Source organism: Hypanus sabinus, chromosome 30, assembly GCF_030144855.1.
Source record: "Hypanus sabinus isolate sHypSab1 chromosome 30, sHypSab1.hap1, whole genome shotgun sequence".
Classification (NCBI taxonomy): Eukaryota; Metazoa; Chordata; class Chondrichthyes; order Myliobatiformes; family Dasyatidae; genus Hypanus; species Hypanus sabinus.
The window spans coordinates 23,360,841-23,385,875 of NC_082735.1; the positions used below are offsets into that span (position 1 = coordinate 23,360,841).

The window sequence follows — 25,035 nt, forward strand, 5'->3', positions numbered from 1 at the left end:
TTCCAACAGGCTGCATCACTGTCTGGTATGGGGGGGGGGGGCACCACTACACAGGACAGAGGATTGTAAATTTAGTCAGCTCCATCTTGGGTACTAGCCTACAAAGTACCCAGGATACCTTCAAGGTGTGCGGTGTCTCAGAAAGGCAGTGTCCATTATTAAGGACCTCCGGCACCCAGTGCACGCCCTTTTCTCAATGTTACCATCAGATAGGAGGTACAGAAGCCTGAAGATGCAAACTCAGCGATTCAGGAACAGCTTCATCCCCTCCGCCATCTGATTCCTAAATGGACATTGAACCCTTGAACAGTACCTCACTTTTTAAATATATTCTTGTCTTTTGCATGATTTTTAATCTATTCAATATATGTATATTGTAATTGATTATTATAATATTTAATTTTCTTCCATATTATGTATTGCATTGAACTGCTGCTGCTAAGTTAACAAATTTCATGACACGATTCTGATTCTGAATATGTTGAAATCCATTATTAAGGATGAGGCTTCCTGGTACTTAAAGACATATGATAAAATCAGTCAAAGTTTTCATAAGGAAAAATTTTGCCTGTCAAACCTTTTGGAACTGTTTGAAGAAGTAACAGGCCAGGTAGACAAAGGAGGAGTTGACTGTGTTCACTTGTACTTTCAGAAGGTCTTTGACAGAGCATCACACATGAAGCTGCTAAAGCAGGTAAGAATCCATGGTATCACAAGAAAGAATGGATACAAAATTGATTGACTGAATTGAAGAGCTTGAAAGCGGCTTCAGGCTGGCGGAAGAATCTAGGTTACAAGTGCTTACACCACAAAGTTTTCCCACTGTGTTCAAATATTGATTAAATATTCATTAAATTTCATAATTATCTGGAATCTCTCTTGAACAATGGAGTTGAACAAAAAGAGAGAATGGTAACTCCATCTTCAGAAGTTTCTGTTGGATTACTGCCAATATTAAGGCAACAATATGAAACAACAACCGATGAAAACCAGGTTGACGTTGTTTACCATGGGACAATCCCTTGATAATCATTTGAAATAGTCTGGCTCTATATGAACAGATGACAGACATGCAAAAACCTGTTGACAATTTATTTACTGATTCACTTAACAACCCCCTGTGAAACATTCTATGGAATGCTATGACAGAGCTTCCGTTTACCCAGTAGCCAGGTTTAGAATGGGATGCTTTCAGACTTTGCAGTAATGCATTCCAAGTGAAAAATATTGTACAAGCTAGAAAACTGAAACTTGAACAGGGCTGAAAATATCCAGCTCCGGATACAAACGTGGTGTGAAACAATGACTTGACATTTCATGACAGTCATCCACTCCATATTTACAGTGTTTTTCATTTCATTTCTAGACACTTGTTTAGAATATTTAACCCACTCCTCAATGAAGATTGTTTCATAAATCAGAAGATATTGTAATACAGACTAATCTAAAATTATATGCTATAACATCCTACACACAGTTTTGTAAATAATCTTTCATTCCAAAGAGAGAAAGCTTATTTTGCTATGATCTTGGCTGGCTTCTACTGTGTGTCACTTGCAAGCGGCCTGTTGGATTTTGGACTCATCTGAAGGACTGTCACAAATGGCTTTGGATACACGGCCAGCAACAGCTCCGACGGTTCCAACAGCAGCAGTACCGGCAGCAGTAAATCCAGCGGCTCCTTAAAGAATAAAAGAACAATGTATTTATCAGGATTTCCTTTGACTTAAAAGCAGGACTCAGCGCATTCCTGTCAACCTATCCCCATACCTACCATTAACTCCACCATAATTCTTCATCATCACCAAAGGAACCGGCAAATAACGATAGGCAGTTAACCTACCAGCACATATTTGCTTTGTAGGGGAACAGGAGTACTCAGGGGAACTCTTATCATCCTAGAGAGAATGTGCAAACTCCACATAGACAGCAGTTGCAGTCAGATACAAGCAGCTGCATGGAATGGGTCCGCACTGTGCCATCGCATAATTAAACATGTAACATCATTTGCCCTTCTCCAATTCTGGATCACATTCAGGATAAGGAGCTGCTGTGGACATCCAGATTTTTTAAAAAAAAAACTTTTGTTTCTAGAATGAAATTGAATATTTAACACATTTCTAGATGAGAGGATTGTTTAATAACTCAAAAACACTGAAACGCAGACTAAACAATGAAATCGCAAAGTAACCCAAGTTCAGGGTGAGGTCATCCCTTCCATCGAAGACAACCCGATAAAATGCTTGGAGAGGTGGTTTAGTGCGTCACTGGCAGATGGGGCCAATGTCACCAATGCTTTGAAGCAGACGAATGGCTGTAGAAGATCGACAAATCCAGACTTCCTGGTAAAGTCAAGACATGGCTGTACCAACACGGCCTTCTGCCCAGGCTCCACTGGCTCTTCACACTTTATGAGTTCCCCATGACTGCATCGACAGGAAAACCAAAAAGCACCTGCGGAGATGGTTAGGAGTTTCCCCAAGCTTCTCTTCAGTGGGCGTCTATATTCGATCCGGGCAGCTGCAGCTTCCCCTGTCGTCTGTTGTGGAGGAATTCAAGGAGGCTAAATGCAGAGCCTTATTAAGCTTGAGAGATTCCGATGATGAGCTGGTAAAGCAAGCAGGTGTTACAACCAGATCTGGGCGCAAATGGGCAGCCAACGCAGCAGCAGAGCAGGCAGTGTGTTTTCTGAAGCTGAGTGATATTATCGGCAACCCCCGCGTCGGGCAGCAAGGCCTCAGTTCAGTTCACTTCCAGCAGTGGAACAAGTGTCCCAGGGCGCCTGGACAGAATGGGATCTGCCCAAGCACAAGATCTCATGGGCAGAGTTATGGAGACTGGAGCTCTTCCGTATTTCCTTCCTCTTGCGATCCGTGTATGACACCCTTCTTTCACCATTACATCTGTACACATGGGGGATGAGAGAGGACCTGAACTGTAGGCTCTGTGGTCAAAAGGGGACACTGGCTCATATACCATCTGGGTGTAAAACAGCTCTAATTTAAGGGCAGTATAGGTGGCGCCATGATAAGCTGCTGCTGGCTCTTGCTGACTCACCAGAGCGAGAGAGATGCAAGAGGAGAACAGCTGGCACAGATCTGAGGAAGGCCATCACCTTCATCAAAGAGGGAGTGAAGCCTTTCGTAACCAAACAACCAAAACCAAATCTGCTGCTAACGGCCAGGTCCTGGGAGATGAGGGTCAATGTGGGAAGGAGGCTGCAGTTCCCGGAGGTGGTGCACACAACCCTCCACCTGGACATTGTATTGTGGTCAACTGAAGACTGGAAAATAATTCTGGTTGAGCTGCCGGTGCCATGGGAGGAGGGATGGGAAGAGGGCCATGAGAGAAAGGCCTTGAAGTACCAGCCCTTAGTGCAGGAGTGCAAAGACAAGGGATGGCAGGCATGGTTGTTCCCTGTGGAGATCAGCTGCAGAGGTTTCCCAGCCAAATCAGCATGGCGGTTGTTGTCAGCTCTGGGCCTGGACGAAAGCAGCAAAAAAAAAGCAGCTTGTAGGATGGGGGAAGAGGCAGAACAGGCCTTTTGTTGGATTTGGAGTGGGTGAGAGGATGGAAGCTGTAAGCCAGGAGCAGATGGGCAGTGATATGGTCACCACTGCCGGTCCACCAACTGGAGAATGTCGTGATTCAGGGTCAAAACACTCTGCAAAGGTTGGGAACCACCTGATGACATCTGCTCCTGGCTGAAGGCTACGGCTACCTCATAAGGTATCTGGAGAATGCACCCTAACAAGTGTATGTAACAAGTTATATGCTGTAACATGGTAACAGCCTACTACTTCTTGCATTTTGAAACTCAGATTAACAGAGCAAACCTGGACCAGGTCTGATGCCATTTCTACAATAAGCTTGTTAAAGCTGCAGGAAACCTACACTTAAATACCCATCACAAGGTGAACAGACACAGTAGCCTTCGCTGACTGTTCTGAGTACTGTGAAGTGGGTGATCCATGTATTTTATGAAGAGTTCTCTTCAAGAAGATAAATGGCTTCTTTTCTGCAAAATACACATTCAGGCTAGGGCTCTGTCTGTGCCAGAGTGAATATTCCCAGTCTCTGGTAAATGTGTTCGCTACCGGACACATGAAAAGATCTGCCCGTTTATCCTTTCACGTTTTTCCCAGTTAGGAAGAACAGTGTTAAGGAATGCTGATTTTCTTCATCAACTGGCTTTGCTTTTCCTTGGTATTTTACTATTGAACTTTGAACTAAAAATGGCAGAAATTAAACTTTATTAGGGTTCACAATCATTACTATTAACCATGTTGCTGAATAGATGCCGCAATTGAGAAGAATCTGAGTAACTTCACACCCCCTGAAACCACATCCATATTTACACATATATAATCAAAGATACAGCCTGTTTGATTAAATTAAGATCAATAGTCAATCATTTTTTCTTATTTACTTTCTTTATAGAAAAATATGGAATCATACCAATAGACTGGAGAGCTGCCACAGTACCGCCAGCCGCTACCCCTCCTCCATTGGCTATCGCCGCCGCAGACATCAGTTTAGCTCCTACGGATCCAGCTGCTATTCCGGCTCCGGTGAACCCGGCTGCGCTAACAACAATAGGGGCTCCGACCACTGCAACAGCTGCAAAGCAGGATAACACAAAAAATGGGTATGAAAAGAAAAAATCTGTGTGCGAATATGCCATTTCATTTCATCCACTGGCTCAGATCATCACACCTTCAAATTTAGAACGCAAGGACATCCATTTTTGAACAGAAATAAGAAGGAATTTCTTTAGCCAGAGGGTGGTGAATCTGTGGAAGTCAATGGCACAGATGGCGGTGGCGGCCGAGTCACTGGGTATGCTTATAGTGTAAGTTGATAGTTATTAATTAGTCGGGCATCAAGGATTGCAGGAAGAAGACATGAGAATGGGGTTGAGGAGGACAATTAATCAACCACAACTGCTTGATGAAGCACTTGCTGAGCTGAATGGCTGAATTCTGCTCACATTTTACAACTTATTCATAAACACTACGAGAGAACTCAATAACATGCTATAAAAATGCCTCAATGCAAGCTGCTTTGACATACCTGCTCCACCAGCAACCCAGGCAGCAGTTGACCAATCTGCAAAAACAATTACATAACTTGTAGAATTATGTAAAAAGAATTACATAACTTTTTAATTCTCAATATAGACTTTACTGCTCATTTGATTTTTAGTAAAATAATTTTGAGAGACACTGTTTAGTTTGGTTCTGAAAAGGCAATCTAGAATTACAGAGAAGGGTCTTAGGGATACCCATTTAAAAGTGTGGTGAAAAATAACTTTAATTTATTGCAGATAGCCAAGAACATCGAGTCAACATTCATATGACAGGCTGAGGTGGATCTCTGGACTTTATCAGGAATTAAAGATAATGGTGAATCAAGGGTTATGAGACAAGCAGGAATTGGGAGAGAGATGACTGAAAAGTAGGTTAAGGAGAAAAGAACGGAACTTACCCATTTCCCATTTAGGCAAGCTCGAGCCTGTAAAAGAGCAGATTAATAGCAGGAGGAGATCATTCCATTTGCATACACAAACACAGAGAGTACATCAACTTTAATTACTCATTTTCCCAGAGAAAGATGTTCTGATTTATCTCCCATCTATTTCTGGAAGTAGCCTGAGAGATTCAATATAAAGGCATTATTTAATACCAGTGCAAAAATAATTACATAACTTTTTAATTCTCAATATAGACTTTACTGCTCATTTGATTTTTAGTAAAATAATTTTGAGAGACACTGTTTAGTAAAGGAGAGCATATTTATTTCTACTTGCAGAATAATAGTAAATTTCAGTTATTTGTAACAATTCAGGTTTACTACACAAATATTCTCTCACCAGTGTGGAAAGCAGCAGATAACAGCAACACGATATAAACCAGGTGCAGCATTTTCTTTCCACAATGTCTTCAAGGATCAGAAGTGCAAGATTCAACACACTATAATCTCCCTGTGATGAAGTGATTGGAATTAAAAAGATCATAAACAAAGATCTTATGTGAGTACTTTAGTCAGAAGAATATTAAAATAAAAATTCCAGTAAAGTTGCCTCAATTTTTTATCACGTCAGGTACCATACTGACCTCCGGTGCTGTCTGTATGAATTTTGCAAGCTCTCCCTTATCTGTGTGGGCTTTCTTCCACATGGCAAATTGGCTACAACAAATTCTACATATGGTGAGTGATAGGCCTGTTTCAATATGAACCCTCTCTCTCTCTCTCTCTCTCTCTCTCTCTCTCTCTCTCTCAAACATGGTTATAATTTGCTTGAAGTCAGTGAAAATATAACTAATATCCTCAATAAACTGCACCTAATTGCTCAAAAACATTCAAGCAGTTCCCTAATGACAGATGGGAGTCTAACTGGCTGGTAGTTTCCTACTTATTTTTCCATTTTTGCTGGGACCCTCCCAGAATCCATGATATTTTTTAAGAGCACAACCAATCGTATCCAATAATTCTATAGTCACACCTTTTATGATGAGAGGATGAGGGTCCACATGTCTTACCAGGTTTTATTTACATCAATTTGCTTTTTTTCTTTCTGGTGATAATAATTCTCTGAAGTTTCCTCCCTCTATCCTACCCTCAGGATATTCCCCTATTATTGGAATGCACTTAAAGCATTCTATCATAAAAACAAATACAAAATGTTTGTTGAAAGTCTCTGTTATGGGCAGTACAGTAGCGAAGCAGTTAGTGCAATGCTTTACAGTGTCAGCTGTAAGATCAGGGTTCAATTCCACCGCTCTCTGTCAGGAGTTTGTACATTCTCGCTGTGACTGCGTGAGCTTCATTCAGGTGCTCCAGTTTCCTCCCATATTCTGTTGGTGAGGGTTTAAACTAATTTGGCTGGGGGAAGGGAACTAGAGTGATACGGCTGAGGATGAGGGAGTTGATAGACGACTAGATGCAGAGCGCAGTGAGACTGGGATGAAGGACAGTCAGATGATAGGGAAAAATTGCATTCAGAGTAGTGAACTGGAGTGTAACAGGGCAGAAATCAAAAAGGGTAATGAATACAGGACTGAAGGTGTTATATTTGAATGCATGCAGTATATGGAATAAGGTAGATGATCTTGTGGCACAGTGATATAGAGGCAGGTGCGGTCCGCTGGTAATCACTGAGTCGCGGCTGAAAGAAGATCATAGCTGGGCTCTTAACATTCAAGGATACACGTTGTATTGAAAGGATAGGCAGGTAGTCATGGGGGTGGGGTGGCTTCGCTTGTGAACAATGGCAGGCTTGAGGATGATACGAAGATTGGTAGGGGGCCTGGTAACGTTTCGGAAGCAGGAATCTGCAGAAGGAATTAGACAGATTGGGGGAGTAGCCAAACAAGGGGAATATGGAATACAGTGTGGGAAAATCCATGGTCATGCACTTGGCTGAAGGAATAAAGGCGTGGAATTATTTTCTAAATGGGGAGAAAATACAAAAATCTGAGGTGCAAAGGGACTTTGGAGTCCTTATGTAAGATTCCCTAAAGCTGACTTGCATATTGAATTGGTGGTAAGGAAGGAAAATGTAATCATTCCGAAAGCAGTAGTATGTAAGAGCAAGAATGCAATTCTGAAGCATTGGTCAGACCACACTTCCAAGTACTTTGAGCAATTTGGGACCCCTTAGAAAAGTGTGCTAGCTTTGGAGAAGGTCCAGAGGAGGGTCACGAGAGTGATCCTAGGAATGAAGATGTTAGCATATGAGGAGCGATCGATGGCTCTGGGCAGTGTTTTAAAAGATCACTGAAATCTACCAAGTGTTGAAAGGCCTCTAAATTGTGGATGTGGGGAAGATGCTTCCTGTGGTGGGGAATTCTGAGGCATTCCCTCAGAATTGAGGTATGTCTATTTGGCACAGATTTGAGGAAAAATTTCTACAGCCAATTGGTGATAAACCTGAGGACTTCGTTGCCACAAACAGCTGTCCAGGACAATTCATTGGGCATGTTTACACTTGAGTTTGCTAGGTTTTTGATTAATCAGACATCAAAGTTTACAGGGAGAAGGCAGGAGAATGGGGTTGAGAGGGATAAGTTAGGGCATATTCGATGGGCCAAATGGTCTAATTCTGCTCCTACGTCTTATGGATTTATATCCAAGGACATACAGGGTAGGAGTTAGTGTATTTTGGGCATGCTATATAGACACCAGAAGCCCACTGACACCTATGGGCTACTAGTTTCCTCCTTTATGTTTGCAGAAATTCTTCCTTCTTCCCTCATCCTTATAATTTTCTGACTCCATTTTTTTTAGTCATCCTTTGCTGGCATCCCAAACTTCCTCAGTCTTCTACACTAACCTTCACAAGGTTAAGTTTTGGTGGGCTACAACTATCGCAAGAAGTCGTTTGTTGGTGAGGCAGTGTGAGGTTTATAAAGAGCTAGGGGCCTTTTGGAACTTTTCACCGGGCTGCAATAATAATATCTTATGCACTCACCAGGAATGAACACACAGAATTAAGGTGTAAGTGGTGCGGCAACTGTTGGAGTGGTCTGTCTTAGAGTGGTCAGGCTTTGGCTCAACAGGCTTAGGTGACAACAGGCACAGGCCAGAACTCAAGCTTGAGAAGTTATTGGTAAACATGCGTAGGATGGTAGTTAAGGCAGTGGTATCCAAGGGTCTACCGGATGACTTCATCTTGAGGGAGGTGCACCAGAATTCAGCTCCTGACTGACAAAATCAAGGAACTCAATGTGCTCAGGACCATCGAGGAGGCTAAAAGTCACTCAAGTGCTCGGGTCCAGAGTGTCTCAGAGCAGTGGCAAAATATTCTCAAGAGGCAGGGTGAGCAACCAAAGGCTGACCTAGGTTGAAAAAGGGAAAAGATCCTGCGTACTGAGTATAGGGAGTTAGGGAAGAGGCTAAAGAGCAGAACTCCAAGGTAGTAATCTCTGCATTATTCCCAGAACCATGTGCTAGTCAGAGCAGGAATAAGACGATGGTACAGATGAACGAGTGGCTGAGGAACTGGTGCATGGGCCAGGGTTTCAAATTTCTGGGATAACTTCTAGGAAGGCGATGACCTGTACAAAACGAACAGGTTACAGCTGAATCCAAAGGGGAACAATACCCATGTGGGCAGCTTTGCCAGGGTTTGAGCTAATTTGACTGGGGGATAGGAACCAGAATGACAGGATTGAGGATGGGGCAGTTGGTGGACAAGTCGAGGCATTGTGTAGTGAGACTGTGAGGAAGGACAGGCAGATGACAAGCCAAAACTGAAGTCACCAAGATGAGCTGAATTGCAACATGGGGGCCAAACTGAAATTGGCAATGAATACAGGACTGAAAGTGTTATATTTGAATGCTTGCAGTATACAGAATAAGGTAGGTGATTTTCTAGCACAGTTAAGAGACTATCTGGTATGTCTTTGTGGGCATCACTGAGTAGAAGCTGAAAGAGTATTACAGTTGGGAGTTTAACATCCAAGGTGTAACAGATTTGAGGAGGAAACATAAGGGAACTGAACCCATATGATAAAATCAACCCTGCAGTTTGAGAGGAATAAAGTCAGATGAATCAGTGGAGTAAGGGGAATTACAGAGGCATGAGGAGCCGGATAAAAACGATTGGAAGGGGACACCAGCAGTGATGACAAAAGAACAGTGATGGCTGGAGTGTCTGGGGGCGATTTGGAAGGTGCAGGATATATATATCCCAAAGATGAGTAGGTATTCTAAGGGGTAGATGAAGCAGCTATGGCTGATAAGGGAAGTCAAAGAGGGGATAAAAGCTTTAAAATGCTGGAGGAACTCAGCAGGCCAAGCAGCATCCATGGAAAAGAGTACAGTCAATGTTTCAAGCCAAGACCCTTCATCGGAACTGGGGGAAAAAGATAAGCGGTCAGAGTTAGAAGATGGGGGGGGGGAGAGGAAGTAGAAACACATGGTGACAGGTGAAACTGGGAGGGGTGAAGTAAAGAGCTGGGAAGTTGATTGGTGAAAAGAGATACAGGACTGGAGAAGAGGGTATCTAATAGAAGAGGAAAGACAGCCATGGAAGAAAGAAGCAGGGCGAGGAACACTAGAGGGAGGTGATGGGCAGGCAAGATAAAGAGGGAAAAGGGGATAGGGATCGGAGAAGGAGGGGTTTACTGGGAATTCATGCCATCAGGTTGGAGACAGAATATGTTGCTCCTCCAACCTGAGTGTGGCCTCATCTCGATAGTAAAGGAGGCCATGGATGGACATGTTGGAATGGGAAGTGGAATTAAAATGGGTGGCAACTGGGAGATCCCGTTTTTCCTTGCAGATGGAGCGTAGGTGCTCTGCAAAGTGGTCTTCCAATCTACGTTGGGTCTCACTGGATACCACACCGGGAGCACTGGATACAGTAGATAACCCCAACAGCCTCAAAGGTGAATTGTCGCCTTACCTGGAAGGACTGTTTGGGGCCCTGAATGGTAATGAGGGAGAAGGTATAGGGGTAAGTGTAGCACTTGTTCCCCTGTATGTCAATGAAACCCGACATAGGTTGGGAGTCCATTTTACCCAGCACGTACGCTCCATCTGCCAGAAAAAGCGGGGTCTCCCAGTGACCACCAATTTTAATTCCACTTCCCATTCAAACATGTCCAAGGTCTCCTCTACTGTTGCAATTAGGCCACACTAGATTGGAGGAGCAACATAAGAGCACAAGATATAGGAGCAGAAGGCCATTCAGCCCATCGAGTCTGCTCCACCATTCAATCATGGGCTGATCCAATTCTTCCAGTCATTCCCTCTCCCCTGTCTTCTCCCCATACCTTCAAGAACCTATCTATCTCTACCTTAAGTGCACCCAATGACTTGGCCTCCGCAGCTGCTCGTGGCAACAAATTCCACAGATTTACCACCCTCTGACTAAAGTAATTTCTCCACATCTCTGTTCTAAATGGATGCCCTTCAATCCTGAAGCTGTGCCCTCTTGTCCTAGACTCCCCTACCATGGGAAATAACTTTGCCCTATCTAATCTGTTCAGGCCTTTTAACATTCTGAATGTTTCTATGAGATCCCCCCCACCCCCCATTCTCCTGAACTTCAGGGAATACAACCCAAGAGCTGTCAGACGTTCCTCGTACAGTAACCCTTTCATTCCTGGCATCGTTTTCATGAATCTCTCTGAATCCTCTTCAATGTCAGTATATCTCTTCTAAAATAAGGAACCCAAAACTGCATACAATACTCCAAGTGTGGTCTCACGAGTGCCTTATAGATCCTCAACATCACATCCCTGCTCTTATATTCTATATCTCTAGAAATGAATTCTGATATTTAATTTGCCTTCTTCACCACAGACTCAACCTGGAGGTTAACCTTTAGGACACCATGCACAAGGACTCCCAAGTCCCTTTGCATCTCTGCATTTTGAATTCTCTCCCCTTCTAAATAACAGTCTGCCCATTTACTTCTTCCAAAGTGCATGACCATACACTTTCCAACATTTCATTTACCAGTTTTTTGCCCATTCCTCTAAACTATCTAGGTCTCTCTGCAGGCTCGGTTTCCTCAACACTACCTGCTCCTCCACCTATGTTTGTATCATCGGCAAATTTAGCCACAAATCCATTAATCCCATAGTCCAAATCATTGACGTACATCATAAAAAGCAGTGGTCCCAACACTGACTTCTGTGGAACTCCACGGGTAATCGGCAGCCGGCCAGAATAGGATACCTTTATTCCCACTCTCTGTTCTCTGCCGATCAGCCAATGCTCCACCCATGCTAGTAACTACCCTGTAATTCCATGGGCTCTTATCTTGCTAAGCAGCCTCATGTGCCACACCTTGTCAAAGGTCTTCTGAAAATCAACGTACACATCTGCTACATCTCCTTTGTCTAAACTGCTTGTAGTTTCCTCAATAAACTGCAGGAGGTTAGTCCGGCACCTTATATTCCATCTACGTAACCTCCAACTTAATGGCAGGAACATTCGATTTCTCGAACTTCTGGTGATGGCCCACCCCTCCCCTTCTCTATTCCCTATCCTCTTTCCCCTCTCTCTCCCTACCTGCCCATCATCTCCCTATGGTGCTCCTCCCTCTTTTCCTTTCTTCCATGCCCTGTCCTCTCCTATTGGATCCCCCTTTCCCCAGCCCTTTACCTCTTTCACAAGTCAACTTCCCAGCAGGGCAGGATTAAGCTAGTGCGGGGCCTGTAGTACATGTTATAAAGGGGACCTAAATTGCAAAAAAAATGCACATAAGTATTAAAACATAAATGATTTACTTGCATTGTAAAGTAATACAATTTTTTAATTTGCTGTACAGCCAGATAATACAACAAATGTCTCTTCCAATTCCCTTCCAAGTAGAAAGTGACGCCTCCGACTTCGCGCGGGCTGCTACCCTCAATCAGGCAGGAAGGCCGGTAGTGTTCTTCTCTCGTACCCTTCAAGGCCTTGAAGTTCAGCACTCCACAGTGGAGAAAGAAGCCCAGGCCATAGTGGAAGCTATTAGGCACTGGAGGCACTATCTCACGGTTCATCTTGCTGACCGACCAGCGCTCCGTTGCGTTCATGTTCAGCAACCAATATTTATGCAAAATCAAAAATGATAAAATTTTGCAGTGGAAAATGGAACTCTCCATCTACAACCATGACATCCTGTACCAGCCTGGAAGGCTCAATGAGCCCCCTGATGCCCTATCCCAGGGAGCGTGTGCCAGCGCGCAGCTCGACCGGCTATACGCCCTCCATGTAGATCTTTGCCACCCGGGGGTCACCCGACTTTACCATTTCGTGAAAGCCCGGAACCTGCCTTACTCCCTTGAGGAAATCAGGACGATGACCAGGGACTGTCAAGTCTGCGCTGAGTGAAAACCGCACTTCTACCGTCCTGAAAAGGCACAACTTGTCAAGGCCACCTGCCCCTTTGAGTGACTAAGTGTCAACTTTAAGGGGCCCCTTCCCACCACTGACCGCAATGTCTACTTTCTCAACATTATCGACGAGTACTCGCAGTTCCCCTTTGACATCCCCTGCCCCAATACCACTGCCACGTCCGTCATAATAGCCCTGCGCCAGCTCTTCACTCTGTTCGGATATCCCTGCTATATCCACAGTAACAGAGGGTCCTTGTTTATGAGTGATGAGCTGCGCCGGTACCTGCTGGCTAGGGGCATTGCTACTAGTAGGACCACGAGTTATAATCCCCGGGGAAATGGACAGGTGGAGAGGGAGAATGCCACTGTGTGGAAGGCCACACTCAGCCCTTAGGTCAAAGGGATTGCCGGTCTCTCGCTGGAAGGAGGTCCTCCCCGAGGTGCTCCACTCCATCCGCTCCCTGTTATGCACGTCTACCAATGCCACCCCTCATGAGCGACTCTTTTCTTTCTCCAGGAAGTCTGCCACTGGGACCACCCTACCGGCTTGGCTGACATCCCCGGGGCCAGTGCTGCTCCGGAAACATGTGAGGAGCAATAAATACTCCCCGATGGTCGAGAGGGTTCACCTACTTCATGCGAGCCCCCAGTATGCCTACGTGGTCTTACCTGATGGGCGGGAGAACACGGTCTCCGTCCGCGACCTGGCGCCCACAGGAGCAGCAGACCACTACCCGGAACACTCCACGGTGACTATGGACCCTGTACCCACCGATGTATATACCCACAAGACGCCGCGCACACCAAGCCCTACATAGACCCCTCACGACACTCCCATCCCTGGCACACGCATGAGGGATTACTGACGCCTAATGGGCTGGCAGCTCAAGTCAGGCCTGTGCCAGCACAACCACCATCACCGGTGCAATCACCACCGTCACCGGTCCAATCACCACCCGGCACTGGTCCAATCACCACCGTCACCGGTCCAATCACCACCCGGCACTGGTCCAATCACCACCATCACCGATCCAATCACCACCGTCACCGGTCCAATCACCACCGTCACCGGTCCAATCACCACCGTCACCGGTCCGATCACCACCGTCACCGGTCCAATCACCACCGTCACCGGTCCGATCACCACCGTCACCGGTCCAATCACCACCGTCACCGGTCCAATCACCACCGTCACCGGTCCGATCACCACCGTCACCGGTCCAATCACCACCGTCACCGGTCCGATCACCACCGTCACCGGTCCAATCACCACCGTCACCGGTCCGATCACCACCGTCACCGGTCCAATCACCACCGTCACCGGTCCGATCACCACCATCACCGGTCCAATCACCACCGTCACCGGTCCGATCACCACCGTCACCGGTCCAATCACCACCGTCACCGGTCCGATCACCACCGTCACCGGTCCAATCCCACCGTCACCGGTCCGATCACCACCGTCACCGGTCCAATCACCACCAGCACCGGTCCAATCACCACCTGGCAGTCGTCCAATGAGCGGGACGCCTCTTATTAACTGCCGAATCTCCGGAGGCGCCAATTGAAGCGACGTCATTATCTTAAGTTTCGTTTTCCAGTGCAATGTACTTGTCTTCAGCGACACGGCTGGCAAACTAGTTATCCTGGAGTCTGCGGCAGGATTAAACAACCCGCTGCAGTAACGCAGCCGGTCAGGGTTTCAATGCATTCAGTCCCAAAAGATCTACTGGTTCTTTCCAGATACAGATGTACGTAGGCTGAGTTGCTCTGTCCTTTTGTTTTGCTCAGTTTTCAGTGAGAAGAGGGATTACGTTTTCAAATCACACTGGAATCAAAACATCGTCCAACTTGGAGTTGGACAGGGAGCGAAATTAATGCAGGTGGTTTAGATGTTGGAAGTGTAGTGTAACTGAAGCAGAGAGAAAGTTTTGTCCAGGAGGAGACATAGAGGTAGATACAGTGAAGGATTAGAGGGGGATTGGATGGAGAGTCCAAGACTGGAAGGATACCGTACAAGTAAGGATCTGAGATGACCTTATGGTGACTCAGCCCATGGGAATAGTGAAGCCACATGAGAGGGTAAACTTACGGTGCAGATCATCAATTCATCTGGTGATTTTATATATTTCTATGAGGAGAAATATTAAGGATTGGAAGACAATGAATTCAAAGAAGAAGAAGTATGGTTGTTGAAAGGTCAGATGAATTGTCAGGGTGCAGTAACTAGTTGAACAACTACCTCAAAACTGCACTGAACTGGTTCTGATACAGCCTTTATGGCTCTGTTTCCTCCAGGTGCTCTGGTTTTATCACATATCCCATAAGATGTAGGTGCAGATTAAGCCATTCAGTCTGTCCACTGTTATGAATCCCGTAACTGGAGAACTTAGAAGCAAAGATAGAGAGGTCCGTTGAAGTCTGATGTCACTATTTCCAAACATTTTATTTATAAAGGGACACAAAAGTAGGGTTAATACATCCATTCAGATAGTGCACATCGTCAACACTCAATCTAAAGCGCGGGTATAGTAATAATCATCATTAAGAAGTGAGCTCTGCTGTTGTCTAGGGGTTAATAGATTGTCCGTTGGAAATATAAAAGTCACTCAGAAAGTCTGCAGGCCTCAGCCCTTTGAAAATCGCTGGGTTTCACGTGGGGTGACCGAGAGAGAGAGATTGGGGGAGAAGAGAAAGAACTTGCCGAGTCTTGATGAATTTTCCGTGAAATCGGGGGAGCGTTGGTTTCCTCTCCCCGATGTTAGTTAAAAGCGGTTTTCTGTGATTCCAGCCATAAATTCCAATCTCGGAATCTAACGCACCTGGCTTTCTTCAGAATGGCTTCCCGCTGCTGCGGGACACTCTCGTGTCTTCTTGGTGCATCTGAGGGGGCTGTCCCCCTGAGACTCTCCTTTATACTTCCTCACGGGGTCGCAGGTGTCAATCAGGTTGTGATGATGCAATCTCTCTCTCAACCAGCCCACCTTGCCCGAGGGCTTTTCACGTGGTCTCCATGAGACAATAGTCGCTGTCGTCTTATTCTGTATCCCGGGTGGGACGTGCAATTTGGCATGTTTCTCTCTCTCTCTCACTTCCTGGGTCTGCTGACCCCCCCCCCCTCAACGGGTGCTCTTGCGATTCTCACAAAGGAGGGGGCTGGGATCATAACACCTCCCCTCTTAAAACGTTTTTACCAGCGGTTAAAACGGAGTGGTACGCAGTCTTACAGGAGTTTTGAATCTAACACAATACACAAGTTTTTCTTTTCACAGAGTACTACTGTTATACATTCAAGTCAGTATCTAAATAGTTAACGATTACAGTGTCCCTTTCTTTAATATCTTACATTGTGAACCGTACATCAGATTTCAATTCAATAACCACCTATTTATTTTTTTTCTCCTAAGCAACAAAACTAAGGAGGTGTGACCTTAGCTTAGGTGCATTTACAGAAGTTTACGCGAATACTAATCGTTTCAGTCGTTTAACTTAACCGGCAGGTCTCCAAAGGGCTGTCTTTATTATTCACAGGCTTTGGCACAAACCCGTTCAACCTGCTTGGCTGTCTAACAATGGCATCCCCTTTAACCGTCGCCTCTTTTTCGGCGAGCCCCCCCGTGGGGAACTTGAGTAGTTTTGCGTGGTGAACTCCCACCCGCCCCGTTCATCGGGGTTACTTTAGCAACACCATGCCCCAGACTTAGACCATCTCCACCCAATTCTTTGATTTCACCCAGGTGGCTGGCCCTTTTATCAGTCCCCTTCAGGCTATTGGTGTTTGATTCGAACTCTTCGCTCAAGTAGCATGTCGAAGGCAGCCTTTTCACACCCCATCCTGGCATAACTATAGAGTGGGGGGCCCCGCTATTCCCCGACTCACTCTGTGAGCGATCTGCCAGGTTTAAGATTTCTTCCTTCGATTTGGAAACTACAGACTTTTCGTTTCCTTCGCTAACAATCCTCACCCCCCCATTCTTAAATTCGGCATTAACTTTGAACCCACCTTCGAGTACAAACACCGGGGAACTCACACTTACCCCGGTTACCAAGATTAACCCCTTTCCCACTGAACCAAGTCCATCTGACCCACAAGGACGGCCGCCCCGTTCCACTGGATCAGATACCTCAGACTTCTTCTGAGCTCCATTACCAGGTTCAGCACCACGTGCATCCCCATCTTGGACACACTCAAACGGGACATTGGCCTCTTCCAGGCTTTCAACACCCGTACCTTTTTCAAATTCTAACTTCCCCCGATCCTCCCAGTTACTCTCTGGGCAGCTCCCACCCGGGGAAGGCGCAACCCTGCGAGCTGAAACAACCTCCTCGGCCCTTTCAGCAGACCCCTTCGAGGCAAGGGTATCCTTTCCATCTAGGACTGCCCTCCTCTCATTATCGGGAACACCTTTAGAACTCTCAAGTTCTTCAAACAATTCTGCCAAACCAGACAGATCATCCATGTCCAACTCTGGACCTTTTAACAGCTTTATCTGTTTCTTATCTTTATTTCCTACCTTTAGGACCTTTCTCTTCGCTAAAGGCAGATCTATCTCCTTTCCCTTATGCCCTTTCACTTTACTACCCTTCGTCTTACCACCCTCTAAACCCGCATGGCACAGGGTCAGCAAAGATGTCTCGGCCAAATCAAAACTGGCCAGATTTAAACTGCTCTCGTTCATTGCTCTCTCTCTCGACAGGCTGCGAGTGACCGCGCCGGCGAGATGGTCCTTGGGCGCTAGGGACGGGGCCACCACACTCACCGGTCGCCAGGTCGACAGCATTGCTGACCAAACCTTACCCCCTGCTAAGTCGTTTCCCAGCAGCATGTCCACGTCAGCTCTCGGGAATTCTGAGGGCACCCCTATTTCAACTGATCCAGACTCCAGCTCACAATCCAGGATGACCTTCTATAAGGGTACCATTTCTATCCGTTTATTTATTCCTTCCACCTTTACCATGCCCGTTTCCCGACCAAATTCTAGTACCTTACGGCTAACCAGGGATAGTTCAGCGCCCGTATCCCTCCAGATTCGTATGGGAACTGGTGTGTCTCCCTCCATCACAGACACGGTTCTGTGTGACAGACAACTCCCAGAGCCTTCTCGTACTCTGTCTACCCTCGGCTCTCTGGCCGATTTGCTGATTACCACGGCACACCTGATAGGGACTGCGGCTTTCCCTCTTCCTATCTCCTTCCTCGGGCAAAACATCGAGTTGCAATGTGCCCCTCCTTTCCACAATTAAAACAGGTCAAACCCGGAACCCTCTGGCCGTCTTGCCTTTCCCCCTCAACCTTACCGCTAGCTCCCGGTGGGACCTCTGCCTCACTCGTCGGACTTTCTCGATCGTTCCCACGGTCTCTCTGGGGACCTTTATTCGAGGGAGTCTTTGTCTTGTGGGTTAGGGCATATTCGTCCGCCAACCTGGCAAATTCTGAAATGGACTTATCCGGCTTCTCATTCAAATACACCCAGATCTCCTCCGGAACACAACTTTTAAATTCCTCAATCAAAAATAACTCCCTGAGACGCCCATAATCCTCGCCCACTCTTTCCGCGGTGAACCAACGGTCCAAGAGCACCCCCTTCTCATGGGCTAGCTCGGTATACGTTTGATTCCACCCTTTCCTTAAATTTCTAAACTTTTGTCTATAGGCCTCAGGGACCAATTCATAAGTCCGGAGAATGACCTTTTTTACCTCATCATAATTCTCCGCTCCTCCCTCCTCCAGGGACAAGGCCGCATATGCTCGTTGGGCCTTCCCCTTTAACACACTTTGTAACAACGCCACCCATTGCTCTTTTGGCCACTTCTGATTTACTGCCACCTTTTCAAAAAGCAAGAAATAACTATCGACATCTGTCTCTTTGAACGGGGGCACCAATCTCAACTCCCTACTAACATTAAACCGCTCTGCTTGGTCTAACCCTTGATCTCTTCGCTCGTTCTTCATCTTCTCAATTTCCCAGTCATGTTGCCTCTGTTTCTCTTTCTCGGCCCGTTCCTTCTCTTTCTCAGCCTGTTCCTTCTCTTTCTCTTCTGCTTCTAGCTTCTTTAGGTGAATTTCATGCTGTCTTTGCCTTTCCCACTCTCTCTCTTGCCTTTCCCTCTCTCTCTCTTGCCTTTCCCTCTCTCTCTCTCTCTCTCTCAGCCGCTTCCAGCTCTTTTAACTTAATTTCACGTTCCAACTTTAATTTCTCCACCTCTAACTGAACCGTCCCCCTTGATGGTACTTTGTCAGGGATATCTTCCAATACCTCATCTTCAAACACATTCTTCTCAACGTAATACTGAGTTATGACCCTTCGTACCTCCCGCTTTTTCATGGACGACCTCACTTCTGTGAGGTTCAACCCTTTCGCTAAATTTAACAAGTCTGATTTTGTGGCCGCCTCTAGTGCCCCCACCGTTGGGTTTTCCATAAATTCACCCACGTCCATCTTTGCTGGTTTCCCATCTGGCTACCCGTGTAACCAGATTCAAGTTTTTGATTTACAAGCCCGATTCACTGGCCTCCCAGTTTGGTGTCAAATCCCGAGACGAGAGCCCCAACTGTTACGAATCCCGTAACTGGAGAACTTACCAGCAGGGATAGAGAGGTCCGTTGAAGTCTGATGTCACTATTTTCAAAAGTTTTTATTTATAAAGGGGCACAAAAGTAGGGTTAATACATCCATTCAGATAGTGCACATTGTCAACACTCAATCTAAAGCGCGGGTATAGTAATAATCATCATTAAGAAGTGAGCTCTGCTGTTGTCTAGGGGTTAATAGATTGTCCGTTGGAAATATAAAAGTCACTCAGAAAGTCTGCAGGCCTCAGCCCTTTGAAAATCGCTGGGTTTCACGTGGGGTGACCGAGAGAGAGAGATTGGGGGAGAAGAGAAAGAACTTGCCGAGTCTTGATGAATCTTCCGTGAAATCGGGGGAGCGTTGGTTTCCTCTCCCCGATGTTAGTTAAAAGCGGTTTTCTGTGATTCCAGCCACAAATTCCAATCCCGGAATCTAACGCACGTGGCTTTCTTCAGAATGGCTTCCCGCTGCTGCTGGATCACTCTCTCGTGTCTTCTTGGTGCGTCTCAGGGGGCTGTCCCCCTGAGACTCTCCTTTATACTTCCTCACGGGGTCGCAGGTGTCAATCAGGTTGGGATGATGCAATCTCTCTCTCAACCAGCCCACCTTGCCCGAGGGCTTTTCACGTGGTCTCCATGAGACAATAGTCGCTGTCGTCTTATTCTGTATCCCGGGTGGGACGTGCAATTTGGCATGTTTCTCTCTCTCTCTCTCTCTCTCCCACTTCCTGGGTCTGCTGACCCCCCCCCCCCCCCTCAACGGGTGCTCTTGCGATTCTCACAAAGGAGGGGGCTGGGATCATAACACCACCATTTAATTATGGCTGAACAACAACACACACAAAATGCTGGTGGAACACAGCAGGCCAGGCAGCATCTGTAGGGAAAAGAGCTGTCGACGTTTCAGGCCGAGACAATAGACAATAGGTGCAGAGGTTGACCATTTGGCCCTTCGAGCATTCTGAGATCATGGCTGATCATCTACCATCAATACCCGGTTCTTGCCTTGTCCCCATATCCCTTGATTCCCCTATCCATAAGATATCTATCTAGCTCCTTCTTGAAAGCATCCAGAGAATTGGCCTCCACTGCCTTCTGAGGCAGTGCATTCCACACCCCCACAACTCTCTGGGAGAAGAAGTTTTTCCTTAATGACCTAGTACTGGACTCTCCCAGCATCTGGAACATATTTCCTGCCTCTATCTTGTCCAATTCCTTAATAATGTTCTATGTTGCAATCAGATCCCCTCTCAATCTCCTTAATTCCAGCGTGTACAAGCCCAGTCTCTCTAATCTCTCTGCGTAAGACATCCCAGGAATTAACCTTGTGAATCTACACTGCACTTCCTCTACAGCCAGGATGTCCTTCCTTAATCCTGGAGACCAAAACTGTACACAATACTCCAGGTATGGTCTCACCAGGACCCTGTACAAATGCAAAAGGAATTCCTTGCTCTTGTTCTCAATTCCCTTTGAAATAAAGGCCAACATTCCATTAGCCTTCTTCACTGCCTGCTGCATTTGCCCATTCACCTTCAGTGACTGATGAACAAGGACTCCTAGATCTCTTTGTATTTCTCCCTTACGTAACTCTACACCATTCAGATAATAATCTGCCTTCCTGTTCTTACTCCCAAAGTGGATAACCTCACACTTAACCACATTAAATGTCATCTGCCATAGACCCTTCGTCAGGACTAACCGAAGCCACACATTTTAATTCCACATCCCATTCCCATTCTGATATGTCTATCCATGGCCTCCTCTATTGTCAAAATGAATCCACACTCAAGTTGGAGGAACAACACCTTATATACCAGCTGGGTAGCCTCCAACCTGATGGCATGAACATTGACTTCTCTAACTTCTGTTAATGCCCCTCCTCCCCTTCTTACCCCATCCCTGACATATTTAGTTGATTGCCTGTTCTCCATCTCCCCCTGGTGCTCCCCCCTCCCCCTTTCTTTCTCCTGAGGCCTCCCGTCCCATGATCCTTTCTGTGGTGGTGAAAACTCTGCATTTGCAGAGTTTTCCTTGCTTGCTGCTAGGGGCCCCTGTTTGGAATATTTGGAATATGTTTGTCAAAGGTGATTAAAGCCTTACTTCTGCAGAGCAGCGTTCTTACGAGAACTGCAACAGCTTAGTTAAAACAGCAGGCTAAGGCGTGACATACAATGTGTTTACTTTCTAGTACGTTAAACCGTTTCTCTATCTGTATAAAGGTCAACTCTCATATGCGTCTGGTCAGAGTCAGTCTCTCCACCGTGAGGGTTGGCTCTCCGTGATCATCACGACAATAAAAGTTCTCGCTGCAAACTGAGCCCGGAGAGTCTCTGTCTTTTATTTTAAGTAAAGTGTTAAAACTCTGCTACAACAGTTTTGGCATAGTCGGGCAGGATCCCAACAACGGGATTCGAACAAAATAAGCAGAGTTTAGTCTACAGGGGAGGGAAAAATTCCCCCTGTCCCGGACTCTAGCCCCAGGGGAGTCCGGGTGAGTGCGGCCGGGGGGTCATACAAGAAGATATAATTTTAATACTATGGTCTACAGGGGAGGTAAAAATTCCCCATCCCAGTGTTCGGGTGAGTGCGGCCGGGGGTCATACGAGAAGATATAGCTGTAGTATTATGGTCTACAGGGGAGGTAAAAATTCCCCCTGTCCCGGTGTTCGGGTGAGTGTGGCTGGGGGTCGTACGAGAGGACACAATCTTAATTAATCTAATTTAATTTGACTTGGGCTCTGGTCGAGGCAGAATCTTAGGTGAGCACTCTGTTTGTCTTTCTGTGTCTGTCCGTTTGTCTGTCTGTGTCTGTCGGTCTTAAGTGTATAGTGTTTGTGTAAGATTGATTTGCAGTTACCATGGGACAGAAGAACATCTCTGGTAGAGTGTCAGGGAAAGACGATCCCAGGCAAAGGAATAAGAGGCGACGTGGACCAAAGACACCGATAAAGGTAGGAGATAGTGATCCAAAACTGTCGGGGGGCTTAACTAATGAGTCCTATCCGAGACCTGGATCACCAGTGGATATAGTTTACCGTGAGACTCAGGTAGGCATTTATGTGACCCCTTTTTGTCCCAATCTCTACGGGTGGTACCAGGATCAATGTTTGGATGGAGGAGAGTGACCTCATAATGGGACTCTTAAACCCATGTAATACAAGCGTATTGGAATGATGTTAAGGTGGGAAATGGTGACCCCGATTGGGATTTACCGTACGTCTTCAGCTGTTTCCCTGTATGGAAGAGAATTGGAGAAAAATATAACCCGCCCATTACGGCGAGAAAATTGGGACCCCCGATGTTATCCATAAGTCCCATATAACAATCGACCGCCTCCTCACCAAATCTAATTATGGGTATATCTGCCCATTGATGTAAGACTTCTTTTACAAGCTGCCTACGGAACATTGTGGGCCATTATGAGAGATCGGTTTGCCATCCCCCTATAGGTGAGGGAGGAATATGGAGAACCGATGATATCCAGGATGGAAACGAGAGTAGGGATACCTGGCTACGAGGGAGAGGGAGAGAAGCGGTAATACAGAGTGCTCAACAACACGGGGACTGTGCTGTCTTTACGACAGTTATTTAGTTTATAATATTTCTGCTTAGTAATTCATTCCATAGTATTTTCTAGTTAGAATTATAAGTGTTTAAAGTATATTCATTGCATGTAAAATATATTGGCATGCGATGACATCACATCCGGTTTCGCCGCGTCTTGTGGGAAAGTACCGGTTTGAAATTAGCGCGAGGGTGGGGGCTCACCACGAGGCACACCTGAGCAGAAGTTGTTTTGCAGGCATGAGAAATCACAGTGAGAGCATCGCTGTAAGTTAATAGATAATCGATATATTGAACTAAGATGTTAATGCCGATCCTGTTAGAAGTAACGACGGTCGATAATGTTTATGCTTTCGTTAGTTAAAGAGTCGTGGATAGTTTGCATGGAAGTGTATTTAAAGTAGTCAATGGAGCAGGTAAACTCTCCCTGTATACTGTACCTTAGTGTAATGTGGTTATAGTCACTTTTGCAAGTATTTACAATTGAAATGTGATATTAAGGAAGGAACAAATACTGTATCAATCTTGTATTGTTTTATCAACAGTTTTCACCATATGTTAATGTGAAGAGTGAACAGTAAATGGTTAATCTTACTGCGATCTGGTTCGTATTGACTGTGGTTTATCTCGACGTTTAATTCGGCGTTTTGTTACACGAGAAGGAGAACGTTACAGGGACTTCTCCGAGGTCACTATGTGTCTGTAAAAAAGTGCGGAAACGGTACCCGAGTTCATCACCCGTTTTAGAGAGACCTGGGGATGAGTGGGCAGGGATTCCCCAGAATGTTAACCACCAGTTAGCAGTACAAACCCTGCTTAATTGTCTGGAATCCGGATATGTCCAAACCTATAAACTAAAAGTACTAGACTGGCAGAATAAAGGGTGGACCGACGTAATAATGACCCTGGTCAATATGGATAGGGCAGGCCTTTTCCCCGCTCCCAGAATGAAACAGATGTATCGGGACTGACCTCACTGTAATCCCGTTAACAAAACCAAGGGACGCCCCAATTTTAGGACTCAGTGGGATCGCTCCAACGATGTATGCTGAAGATGCGGCAGGAAGGGTCGTTAGGCCCGTGATTGTAAGGTGCCCGAAATCCCAGCTAACGCTCCAGCGGGACTAGGGGTGCCCCGGGAGGAAGGAGTGGCAGGCCGCTCGAATTAGAGCCTCTTGTGAAGGGAATGAGCCACCCATGATCACACTCCAAATAGGGGGAGTGGAGGTGGCGGCCTTGATTGGCACAGGGGCGACTATGTCCTCCATCCCTCCCTCCGTGGAGATACAGCCCAGTGGAGCGCAAATCTCAACCATCGGAGTTGCAAGAATCCCCCTCCGAGAACCTCTATCTGTACCCACCCCTATTAAAATAGGGAACCGGGAAATAGTGGACACTTTCATCATCTCCCCTAACGCGCCGGTCCCTTTGTTAGGCAGACACGTGCTTTGTAAACTAGGAGCTACAATTTTCTGCACAAAGGAAGGGGTTTTCCTCGACCTTCCTGCCCCGCAGATGTATCAGCTGTCGCGTATTCTTACCTCCAAAGAGATTCTTATTCCAGCCCCCTTGGTCAGCAAGGGGCCAACCCTGTACTGCTGGTCTCTTCACTTTCATCCCTACTGCGATTTTCTCCACCGCCTGTGGAACGCACTGAGAACGGAGCAGACCCCCGCGCTAGGCACTTTGCGCTGGGTGCTAGGGACTAGCAGACAACTTGGCCGACTTCACTGCACCGCTCGGTACCTGAATTCCGACCTCGTGAACCAAGCAGATTACCCGGCTCCTGTGCACGGACGATGAAACGAATCAGACACCTTGGTTCTGGACTCTCAAATGTGTTTTGGACTGGAGGGTCTTGGAGTACGGGCTCAACTTTCCAGGCGTCAGGCAGACTTACTCCAGGAATCTATACATTATACCTGGACCCGCTTACCTCAGGGGTAAACCAAAAGCCCCGTTGTTTATGCCGCCGTTGTTCACCATGATCTGGAAGAATGCCCTCCTATCCAATCAGTCCTCCTCCAGTACGCCGATGATCTTTTAATCGCTTCCTCG

The 25,035-nt window shown here is 46.3% G+C and overlaps 1 protein-coding gene across 1 annotated transcript; it reads right to left on the bottom strand.

The window, feature by feature from the left end:
* Nucleotides 1–1,078: 1,078 nt before the first annotated feature.
* LOC132383333 (interferon alpha-inducible protein 27-like protein 2A) lies at nucleotides 1,079–24,594 on the bottom strand. The gene is made up of 4 exons (XM_059954236.1): nucleotides 24,519–24,594; nucleotides 5,074–5,109; nucleotides 4,459–4,620; nucleotides 1,079–1,681 (listed from the first exon to the last, which is right to left on the bottom strand). The coding sequence occupies exons 1-4, from the start codon at nucleotides 24,592–24,594 to the stop codon at nucleotides 1,551–1,553; spliced, it is 405 nt and encodes a 134-aa protein (XP_059810219.1). The 3' UTR covers nucleotides 1,079–1,550.
* Between the last annotated feature and the right edge of the window lie 441 nt (nucleotides 24,595–25,035).

Coding starts and splice junctions, on each gene's coding strand:
- LOC132383333 (XM_059954236.1), bottom strand. CDS start 24,594: ATGAAAGTGAAGAGACCAGCAGTACAGGGTTGGCCCCTTGCTGACCAA. Junction 4,621..5,073: donor CTGGGTTGCTGGTGGAGCAG/GTATGTCAAAGC, acceptor CCTGCTTTGCAG/CTGTTGCAGTGGTCGGAGCC. Junction 1,682..4,458: donor GGCAGCTCTCCAGTCTATTG/GTATGATTCCAT, acceptor TTATTCTTTAAG/GAGCCGCTGGATTTACTGCT.